Raw genomic sequence first — 12,649 nt, 5'->3', positions numbered from 1 at the left:
GGATCGCAATGGTAGATCTGCTGCAAGATTGTATGCGGAACGATTTCCAAACAGACCTACCCCACATCATTCCACGTTCGCGGCCATCGAGAGACGACTAAGAGAAGCCGAACAGTTCCACGTAGGTAGTATGAAGAGTATGGTGTATGACACTCCTATAACGTCAGCGGAGGACCTTATTGCTCGAGTCCACGGAGCGACTGAAATTTTTCAAAGACAACCGTTCGTATTGGGTCATGTGCGTGAGGCTCACCGCCGCCGATGTAGGCTCTGCAATGACGTAGGAGGTACACAGTTCGAACCCCGTTTGTAATGAGCCCGATGAGCGTCCAAGCCGTGCGTTTCTGGATGTGGGTTCCTTCTTGAAAACGGATCTGTTTGCCTTCCCGTGAACAACAACTAAGCGTTGTCGGTATTTTTTTCGGACACTCTGTATATTTGTGTTTTAACAAAGTAACGTTTTATGTCTGAAATGGGATTCCTAACCCTAGGTACTGTTCAAATATCATTGTCAAATTCTCATCCTAAGCATCTTACCTAATCGTGTAGACACATCTCACGTAATCCTCAGTTATAAAAATAATAATAATAGTAATAATTATTATTATTATTATAATCATTATAATAATAATTACTATTATTACCAACTTTAAGATTTGTCTTTGTCTGAAGAAGTGGAACTGGAAGAACTCAAGTCTTAGAGAAATTGGTTGGAATTACAATCTCGACTATCGCGGAAATCGTTTCCTATGGTTTCCAATTTCAGTTTTACACGATTGCCGAAATGAGACCTAGCACCAAAGCACCAATATATTACAAATAAGCATATCACTAAAGACCAGACTCACGCAGGTTATTAATTAACTCGCGAAGCAACAGCAGTCTCAGTGTTACAATCTGCAAAGTGTATTCCAAATCCTTCCCTTTAGGATTGCACAATCAAATGTGTTTGAAACTTCTGAAACTCCAAGCGGAGTAAATTTGAAACCAGATTTCCCTTTTTAATTTTCTCCGTCCGACTAATTAACTTCCGACCTTCTCATTGCTGCTGTTCAACTACGCCAGTTTCTTCTTCCGCAGCTCCATAACTTCACTAATCGACGATGGTCGTGATATTTAAACCCCATTGATCAGATCAATCAATCATTATTCGAGTGGCATTGTCACTGGCTTCTTACCAAAACGGCCACGTTTTGAACCCTGGCCAATGCGTGTGAGAACGTTGAAATGTGGTTCAGTTCCTGCGTGAAACTGGACAGCACAATCGCGAAAAACTATGAAACTGTATTTTTGTTTTAGGCAACAACAGAAATGGTAGTACATTTCAAGGTTCGCCACCTATATACCGCAATAATCTTCCATTTAATCAAACATTTAGATATTATAAAATCGTGTTTCCTTCATTTCTGAATCTAGAGTGACCTTTAAGTTGAGTTGTTGAAAGGTGAAATATCACTCAAAACACAGTTCAGGAATGGAGCCAAACAGTTAACACGTAGACAGACAAACTAGCCCGAGGTCCCTGCCAGCGATAATAAAACAAAGAATATTTTAATTAGACTATGTCTCATCATTCATACATCTTGTTTACTTATAACTATCCTTTGTGTTCCATATTTCACTAGCTGAAGGATTCTAATCTAAAATATATATAAAACACCATGCTGTCACTAAACCAGTGGCACTAGAGAAGTGAAAAGAGAATGACTCTAGAGAATAGAGAAGCAGAGAAGAAATTAAAGATTCCTTCTTTTTCATCTATTTATAATGTGATTATCACAACAGGAGAGTGTTAATAAATCTTACTTTATGTCCGGTCGTAATGATCTCTTCCTAACATCTTCATAAATTATATATTGGAATGTTAGACTAATTCTAGAATATTGCTGTTACTAAATCTAGAACATTCCTACCATGACCGTAGCACCCTCTGTGGGAGGTGGGAGCAGAGAACTTTGAACAGGATATATATTTCTTCCTCTCTCTCTCGCTGGCTTTCATCCGTGCGACATTTCCAACACCTAAATTACTCTCTAGAACTGAAAGAAAAAATCAAGCCTACCCAGTACTATTGCGGGAAAACGATTAACACTTTTCTAGAAAGACCTCCACTGATAAATCGCAGACCATAATTTCATGTCTTCAAGATCCTTGATTTGCGCTCAATTAACTTAAAGATAACTCGCTTAGTTTCTCGAATATTTCCTGTCTTTTTTCTTTACTCAAAGAAAGAGAGAGAGAGAGAGAATACTTGAGCCTTGGCAAATGTATCCTAATAAATTCCTGGCAGACTGAGTTAAGAGCTATTATTTTACGTGGTAATGAGGTTCAGCAGGTGGATAAATATATTGCCTCCAAGTTTAAAATTTATAGTTAGTCAAATAATACGTGAAGAAAGGGGCATGTCTATGTAAATAGTACATGCGGTTAAAATATGATGCGGCAAGCCTTCTCGACATCAATTAGCATACAACGTATAGGGCAACATTTCTTCCGATCGTTGTTAAAAATACAAGGAGAGAGAGAACAGACAATTTCTCTGTATACGAAAGAGAACAAGTTTACACACGGGGAAGCAGAAGAGAGCTTTTTCCAACTGTACAGATTTAGAAAGAGTAAAGCAATGAGCCGTGCAGCATAACTGGAGCTTGGAAAGCAACTGTTCAGCCCGACTCCCTGCCCGCCTGCTCAAACAACGATCCTATCCATTAAAGTGAGAGTTAACTACCTTCCTCAAACCTAAACAAAGAGTGCTCCGAATACACGCATGCATACATACATGCATATATTATCATTATAGACCGTTATGCCTTTCAGCGTTCAGTCTGCAAGCCTCTGTGAATTTACAAAACGTCGCTATAATTCTCTATTTGCAACCAGTGCCGTGGCCTCATTTATTTCTATACCTCTTTAAATCGTTAGAAACTGAGTCAAACCATCGTCGTCTTGGTCTCCCTCTACTCCTCTTACCCTCCATAACAGAGTCCGTTATTCTCCTGGGTAACCTATTCTCCTCCATTCGTCTCACATGTCCCCACCACCGAAGCCGGTTTATGCGTACAGCTTCATCCATTGAGTTCATTCCTAACGTAGTCATTATCTCCTCGTTCCGAGTACCCTCCTGTGTGGGTTACTGTAGTCACGTCCTAGTTCGTGAACCATGGACAACGGCTGAAAGGCCTAGTAAGTGGTCATGAGAGTCAGAATACCAGTTGCTATGGAATGGGAGCGGGCATCTCGGACTATACAATCCAACGCTGGTCCCTAACCCGTTAGAGGAGAGATCCTTGCTTCGACTATGTGTTAGTAGGATATCATCCTGCTTCATTACTTTCTTTTTTTGCTATTTGCTTTACGTCGCATCGACACAGATAGGTCTTATGGCGACGATGGGATAGAAAAGGCCTAGGAATTGGAAGAAAGCGGCCGTGGCCTTAATTGAGGTACAGCCCCGGCATTTGCCTGGTGTGAAAATGGGAAACCATGGAAAACCATCTTCAGGGCTGCCGACAGTGGGGCTCGAACAAACTATCTCCCGATTACTGGATACTGGCCGCACTTAAGCGACTGCAGCTATCGAGCTCGGTGCTTCATGAATTTACCGAGCTCAGAAAATTCTAAGCAAGCCGAATAAATAATTTAAATATTTTCTTTCTTTAGTAGGAAAGAACAGAAAGAATATAATACTCGCGCCCACTACTTAAATTATAATTCTATATCAGCAGTGTTTTGTCCACCTCCGCAGTGTAATATTAGCGCTATAATCGCTTTCCTCGGATGACCAAGTTCGAATCTCGGCCCTGCTCGAATTTGAAGACTGGCAAAGGGGCTGGTATGTGGTTAAACAGGAACATGCTGATCACCTACGTTGGGGGATGCTTATGAAAAGGCCTTCAACACCTTGGGAGGAGGACACTAATTTACTGTTATAGCATTGTTTTTATAGCCAATTTCCTCGTTTTAACTTTTTATTCCTCGCTTTAACTTTTTTTTTTGCTAGGGGCTTTACGTCGCACCGACACAGATAGGTCTTATGGCGACGATGGGATAGGAAAGGCCTAGGAGTTGGAAGGAAGCGGCCGTGGCCTTAATTAAGGTACAGCCCCAGCATTTGCCTGGTGTGAAAATGGGAAACCACGGAAAACCATCTTCAGGGCTGCCGATAGTGGGATTCGAACCTACTATCTCCCGGATGCAAGCTCACAGCCGCGCGCCTCTACGCGCACGGCCAACTCGCCCGGTCGTTTTAACTTTTTAAAGTCCTACATGTTGAGCAGTGTTGTATATTATAGGATAAAAAGAATCTTGTCTTTCACTATTTGCAATACGTTTCTTTTCCTTTCCCGATATGATCTATGTTAAGTAGTTCGACAATTGTGAAAAATTATTTTTGTATTCCTATTTTAACTTCAGACTGACCTTAAAGATATTTCACTCTAGATGGTTCCAACTCCTAATAGATATGCCTCTTTAATACATTAAGAAAGAATTTAATATTCTAACAAAATTCAAATTAATAATATTCCAAAACGATGCTATTAAAAGGTGGATGCATTTGGAGCTCGGACACAGATTCTTCTCAATTATAGACATATTAATCGATCAATTACCTTTCTAGGCCCATATGTTTCCGAAGCTAATTGGCAAGTGAACCCGCGACATACATGAACTACAGCAGAGCCTCTATGAGCCAACACCAGAAATCTGACTATTACATTCACGACTGTTACAAACTCCTCTACGTAAACGAACTGAAAATGATGAATGCTTTCGGAGCTCCTAAATGAATCCTCACTATTTTCGACACTTATTTCTTACCAACAGAGGAAATATAATTTTACAAGAATGTAGGAACTGGTTAGCTACTCACCAGTTATTGACTTGAAGAATCGTAAGTCCCGTATCCTGCGCCAACTGTTTTTTCTGATCTTCCGAAGGGTACGGATGCTGTAACAGATAAACAAAACAATTATATTACTTCCTTATAAAAAATAAACTTGACACAGTATTATTTGTGTGTGGTAGATGGCAATGAATACGCCAGGAGAGGGTGAAGACACGCATCATAACAACTTAACATTTCGAGTACAAGCGCAATAATTGGTAAATTATTCTAGAAAATATAGGTGATGATGATGATGATGATGATAACATAATGAAATACAAGTTAATAAAACAAACGAAATGCCGTGATATTAGAAGTTATATTTTTAATAGAACATAATAAAATAATGTGAATAATGAAAATGAAAGCCTACAACCTGTTTTCCAGACTTCGACCGGGTCAGGGATGTAATGAGTGAATCACATATAGGCTATTAGTACAATCGGGTCGCCACTCCCGAAGTAATGACTCATATATGCCATGCCATGAAATGATAATGGAGAGCATTGCTGGAATGAAAGATGACAGGGAAAGCCGGAGTACCCAGAGAAAAACCGGTCCCGTCTCCGCTTTGTCCAGCACAAATCTCACATGTAGTGACCGGGATTTGAACCACTGTATCCAGCGGTGAGAGGCCGACGCGCTGCTGTCTGAGCCACGGAGGCTCTAATGTGAATAATATATCGACAATATTAATATTCAATGAAAAAAAAGAACAAAATCGAAACGATAATTGCAGTCACTTAGCGAAATATAATAAGAAGAAGTTTACGTCCCAAATAACTACTTTAATGGTTTTCGGAGGCGTCCAGGTGCCAGAATTTTGTCCTGCAGTACTTTTACGTGCCAGAATATCTACCGACACGAGAGACTGGTACATTTGAGCACCTCCAAATACCACTGGACCGAGCCAGGAACCAACCCACCAAGTTGGGCCCAAAACGCTTAGTGGACCATCTTCTGAGCTACTTAGCTCGGAGAGCAAAATGTGACAGAAACTTGACAAAATTGGAAGAATGTTAGCTGAGAAGTAATTTTCGTACAATAAGCACCCAATAATGGACAGAGGGGAGAAAAGCACCACTTAATACGCTAGAACTTAATGCTAAGGTATGTTCCAGGCAAAATCAACACTCAGTTCAACCAGGATGAAGTACAAACAATGGAAAGTGATCCAAAGATAAAATCTTGAACACGGAAACTGTGATAAATGTGATTCTCATTCATACGGATATGTAACTTGTTCTTACCACACTCCATTTAAATTCCTTAGAGCCAATCGCACCAAGGTTTATTCTAAAACAGAACTTAAACGTTAACTACCATAGATTAGTTTAAAGATCAGTGAGACTTCAGACGCGTAAGAACCTTTCTCTTAACTATTTTTCAAACTCACTCCGAACAAACGTGTGGACAGTATGTTACGAACATAGCGTTCACCGCATTCTAAACCGTAATAAGTGCAATCACGTCGTCAACTAAAGATACCAAAATAATTCAGGATATGGGACTAAAACTACGAGTGACACTAGCCTCTAAATGGCTCAACAACGTTAAGACACAGAAGATAGCTACTGTATCCCTTATTGTCATATTCAAAAAACTCGGCCAATTACTCACATACAAAAACTGATAATAATGAATGCCAGCCTGCGAAAGTGTAGAAGCCGAGATGTTAAGGTTGGATGCAATTAATAACACTGCATTTTCTAAAATTAGATTTTCGAGGTTGAAAGTTAATTCCGTTACATCAGGATTTGAAAACTCAGTCATGAGGATGAAAAGCCAGCAGCAAATCAAACCACTGAAAGGTCTCACTGAAATCCTGAAGAGAAAAGAAACATCATTCAAGCTTAAATAATCAACGAAATATTAAAAGCATATTTGAACATGAGAGGTGCTAAATATTCGTCTCTGAAGGAAGAGATCACTTTCTAAGAAGGAACTTTTCTCTTTCGTTGAAACTCATATAGCATAAAGACAATTATAGTTCCTGTTAGTTGTTTATTACTAAATCAAAAATATAATCTATTTAAGGTAACAAAAGAGGCTGTCTTCCTCCCACCCTTCCTACAATTAGGACATCAAAGGTAGGTATTTCAAGCGTGAACGTAACATCAAAACTTTCTGTGTCATTCAAGTCCCATGAGAAAACGGATTTATAATACCAAGCCTAAAAAGGAAATGAGAGAAATCTTGTAAATCGACACTAGTATTGCCTATTTCTTACAATCGATGTAATTAAGATTGGATGGATGCAGAATGATAGAGAAAAGAGGCCAACAGGTGTATTATCGTAGTTCTTTCTTCTCTGTCCTGTTGGGAGGTTCTTTTTTTAATCCACTCCCCCCCCATCAAATTTACGCTGAATGGCGAAGGCACGGTTGGAATGTGGTCTAAAGAACGCCAATCAACGGGGCAACACGATCCTGAAGAGAAGCAGAAGAAGAAGGGGAGAAATCCAACACCAACACTCTCTGAATTCACGTCTAATCAAAGGAAACCATTTCAGACGGATAAATCCGCGTTCGATAACAATTCGTTCTAACGAATGCACACCGAGATTCCTATTCAGAGACCATCAAAGGCATGCTCCTCGTATCCTCTACTTCCCGTAATATACTATGTTTGTCCAATCATTGTCCCGTTTTTCTACGGGTTGGGGTATAAAGAAAGAATGGTCTTCGTAACGAGTTTTTACGAACGTACCCTAATTTGCTATGAACTCATGAAAATAATACTGCACTAAATGAGATTTAGCGCACAAAATAATTGTAGGCTGCTCACCCATAAAGACCATACTATGTCACAGTTAACCCTGTGCAGCAGTTGGAAGTTTCAACAACTCCCACACAGTAACACAAACGTAAGATTAAGTATAATCGTATTTTCTGTCACTACATCACCTTCGGATAGACCATTCAAAGCTTGTTTCATGTTTGCCTTCGAGACAGATTATAGGCAGTGCCTTGAACCCTAGTCCATAGACAACAGGTTGTATAAAACCGATATCACACCTTCAATCTGTTTATTATGAAAGACGTAACTAACTTGATATCGTGTGTCAACCTCGGGGTGATTGGAAATGACCATTTTTGGTCACCTTTTACATTGCACTTCCCATTTACTGGAACATTCAATCCAAAATATTGCAGAATGCCATAATCATTTCCAGATCTGCGATCAATGTTATTAATAAGAGATAGAAATATGGTTTGTTTTACCTGGTAGAGTAATGGAAACATGTCCCTGTCTCACACTTAACCAATTAAATAATCTATAGGACTAAAGTAACTGATATTAACTTGAGGCGATTTCTTTTTGCTATTTGCTTTACGTCGCACTGAAACAGATATGTCTTATGGCGACGATGGGATTGGGAAGGCCCAGGAATTGGAAGGAAGCGGCCGTGGCCTCAATTAAGGTACAGCCCCGGCATTTGCCTGGTGTGAAAATGGGAAACCACGGAAAACCATCTTCAGGGCTGCCGACAGTGGGGCTCGAACCCACTATCTCCCGATTACGAGGCGATTTCTAGGCAGATAATAATAATAATAATAATAATAATAATAATAATAATAATAATAATAATAATAATAATAATGTATTGTGTATGTCCAACCTTTGTCCCGTTTCCCTATGGGGTCTGGTATGAAGTGAGATGAATCTTCGTAGCGAGTTTTCAAGACCAGATGCCCTTCCGGACGTCAACCTTATCATAGGAGTTAAAGAAATGAAATGAATGACATGATATATGATAGTAGGAAGGCAGAGGGTGAAACCTGGTGCCGGCACATAGCCTACTTCTGTCGAATAGCACCAAGGGGTCTGCTTAAGGCTCAACGTCCCCGTCTGATGGACGAATCACTATCAACAGCGTCATATGCCAATAATAATAATAATAATAATAATAATAATAATAATAATAATAATAATAATAATAATAATAATAATAATAATAATAATAGAAGAGCACATTAAGGGTCTTGGTTAGCTAAGACAATTACTGTCGAGTGAGATACCCTGCAGATGTAAAAGTGTACCATGTGATCAGCGTAATGACATCCTCAGCCTGATTACATGGCTTCCGTGACCAACTACACTGTCTAATAATAATAATAATAATAATAATAATAATAATAATAATAATAATAATAATAATATACAATTATCCGTGTTTAAATTAATATACAAATTTTACAGGTTATGACAGGGATGGCGAGACCTATTGTTTACCGTGCACTATGATTTCTGGTATGGAATAGGTCGAATTTGTTACTTTCATTCACCTGTCTCAGTCCCATCTTGGCTTGGATGTATGAAAGTGACTTATGGTATGAGTGATGGTAGTAACGCTTTTCCCTGTTAACAATGGTGAGAAAAGGTCGCTCATGGGATCGGTTGGTGCATTTATTTCAGTGAACAGACTAATTTGCAATAGGAAGTTCTGGCTCGGTGAGGAAAACAACGGGAAACTACCTCATACATTTCACTAGTATGCTTCTTCAGTGATTTAGTGACGCCTAGGCCATCTATAACAGCTGATGGGAGAGCTGCTGAGGATCAAACCAAACTTCGGGATGAATACCCAAGAAACATACATACATACATACATACATACATACATACATACATACATACATACATACATACATACATACATACATACATACTCACATACATACATACACATTTGATACATTAACTGTAAAGAAGATGGTAGATCTTGGGCTGATCGGCACTCGAGGTAGGGATTACTTAAGAAAGAAAACAGCTGAAGATTAACACCTTGATAGAAAAAGAAAGAAAGAAAGAAAGAAAGAAAGAAAGAAGAGCTACCTTTGTCTTTTGTAAATATTGTATACCATGAAATGTAATACCAGATAAATGTTATTGAACTTACTAAACATTCCTCCACATAAATCACTTGTGCTATGAACAACACTAACGTTATTGCTGTATATCCTCTTGATATTTGCATTCTATCCCCATTCTAAGGTGTTCAGAATACCGCGTCCTGTTCAGATATACAAAAAACACGACTATCCAAACGGAGTACAAAAATGAACAGGGGCTAGGTCCAATTTTTTACTTTCAATGACCCATCTCAGTCGCATCCTTGACTTTGAGGATATGAAAGCAACTTGAGGTGTAAGTGATGGAGGTAACGCCATTCACAACTGAACAGCCGGTTACATCACTAATGATCTATAAGCTTCTTGAGAGAGGAGAGTTAGATCCCAAAGAGTCTGGGAGATATTTTTATACCACAGAACGTTAATAAATACACACACGAAACAATGGCTGGACGTACGAGGAATTTGGCGACCATGAAATTCTTGGCAGGCAAAGTAGTTTCAACACGTCTTAGAGCTAAATCATACTCCTATGCTTGGTCTGTAGCACCAGCTGCATCTCGACAAGACAACCTCAAATACAGGATAGCAAGGCTGCATCAACCTGGTACTTAGAGAGTGTGAAATATAGCAATATATCAATAAAACTTTTATTTCTCTATTTAAATGAAAGGTTCAGGTTGTAACAGTGGTGAGTAATGACTAATTCTCAGCATCACCGACGGGAATAAATTACTAAAATATGCAGAATGTTTAAAGTTTGAAATATTTCTGGAATTGTTTTACAACAACACAAAATGATTAGACATATTTAGCATTTATGTTGGTTCATATATAATGTCAATACCGTATACAACTGGAACTTCCTAGTCGGCTATTTCTTCTAGATGCATAACCACTTGCTACATTATTTCCACGTGTCAGACACCACATCTTCATCTTTCCTATCCGGTCTCCCTTGGCCAGCTCATATTCTCTTCCGACTCCAACCCTATTACGTTTACGAAGCCAAGGAGTCTTTCTAGTTTCATGCCCTTCGTGCCTCTTCCCTTTCCTTTGCCAGTACTCTCATTTTTCGAAGGGTCAGACCCCTTCCTCTTTTCTTTGTCATTGCTGTAAAGAGAGGATGGTTGCGAAATTATATTTCCTCTCTAAACAGAACTCGTCATCACGTTCAATTATAAACAATACATTACATTTCTAACAACCGCAGAAACGCGCAATACATCCCTCCACACAGGGTTGGCGTCGGGAAGGGTATCTGTCACAAAACTATCCTCAATCCACATTAGTGCTGACCTCAAATATAACGGAAGGGAACCAGGAAAAAGGGATTCGAATGAGGAAGAAGAAGAAGAAGAAGAAGAAGAAGAAGAACATGGCCCCTTGGAGTCTTATTAAACAAGATACTTTCGAAACAGACTCACCTAGGACAGGATGAGATTACGCCATCCGGCTTAAAAGCTATAATATTACTGCCATAATTCGTTGGTAGATGTGTCGAATTACAGTCGAAACCATTTTTAGTGACATCGCTTTTAACGACGTACCGGATATAACGGCGAAATATAACGGTCCCATCTAAATCCTATATCAATAAAGACAAAGACAGCCCATGAAGGCCCTTGGAGGAGTGGAAGGTAAAGGCTTCAACCATTGTTAACCGCGGCACATGGTATGGTAGAGTGGTTAGCTCTACGCCCGGCCGCCTTTGCCCCCAGGAATTAACCTGGTACTCATTTTTGGTGTAGGCTGAGTGAACCTCAGGGCCATATGCACCTCCAGAAGTGGAAATCTCGTTTCTTAAATTTTACGACTTCCTGACGGGGATTCGAACCCACGTCCTTCCGGGCGAACCGAGCACGCCTTTACCGCCTCGGCGAGGCAGCCCCTAAACCTATATCAACATAGTATTTAAAAAATCGCTTAGTAAGACGTTGCTTATTACGACATATATACAATAACGACGTATTTTAATAGCATTTTCGGATACATGCATCGGCTATTAAGGTCCAATGTTGATTTTTGTTTGTTAGATATTTGGAGATTGCTGACAAAAATGACGCAAAAACAGGAAAATGAACAAAACGTCACACAAAATATGGCCATTAGAAAACGGGGTGCAAAAGACTGAATCCCGAAGGAACTGCGTGTATCACGCTCAACGATTTCTACAACTTGGAAGGACAGAGTGAAAGTAAGTCTCTTTTCGAAGAAAAACCTCAAAAATTCATCTGAGCACGAAGATACTGAAGAATCTTTACTAAGATGGTTCAAGCAGCAAAGAACAAATTATGTGCCGATCCATGGACCTACTCTTCAAGCGGAAGCCAATGAAATTCCTCCTCCCCAAACACTCTACTGCAAATACAGTACTTAATTCAGTTACATTTTTGAAGTTTTACATAAATTCTGTTAAGTAACCATGTACGTGTGAAGCCTAAAACTTGCAGATATGACATTCTTAGAAAGAAAAAAAGACAATTTGTGCGACTATTGGCTCAAACGCCTTTGTTTTCTGGTCATCATAACCGATTTCGACTGTATTTTCTTTTAGAGTGAAAGGGAAATCTTGGAGAAATGCATAGCTAATCATGGCTGAAGCATATTTTGAGTGTTGACAAAACAAGAAGACCATTCCGGGCATAACACAACACGCGCAGGAGTAGCAATAGTAACAACACAGTACAACATCAAGGGAACAGGAACTGAAACAGCATCTACGATAATGAAGCAATTACTCCCCCAAGCCAACCCATCCCCGGATCTCGATCCCTTATCGCTGTGAATACCGCCAGCAAAGCAATCATGGTAATAGGCTAGGAACCGCCGCTCTCTCAATGAAGACACAATACCGCATTTGCACAATACTGGCCGGTTAAGAACATCAACTTCAAGTACATCAATA

General features: G+C 39.5%; 1 protein-coding gene across 1 annotated transcript in view; it reads right to left on the bottom strand.

Moving 5' to 3' along the window:
• Positions 1-12,649, bottom strand: part of LOC137500848 (homeobox protein homothorax-like) — a 480,185-nt gene that overhangs the window by 199,767 nt on the left and 267,769 nt on the right. The window contains exon 5 of the mRNA XM_068227557.1: positions 4,871-4,947. Coding sequence (XP_068083658.1) covers positions 4,871-4,947 — 77 coding nt within the window. The remainder of the gene's footprint in view (positions 1-4,870; positions 4,948-12,649) is intronic.

This window comes from Anabrus simplex, chromosome 1 (genome assembly GCF_040414725.1).
Source record: "Anabrus simplex isolate iqAnaSimp1 chromosome 1, ASM4041472v1, whole genome shotgun sequence".
Lineage (NCBI taxonomy): Eukaryota > Metazoa > Arthropoda > Insecta > Orthoptera > Tettigoniidae > Anabrus > Anabrus simplex.
The sequence above is the reverse complement of the archived record's forward strand: the minus strand, read 5'-3'. Positions and strand labels throughout refer to the sequence as shown.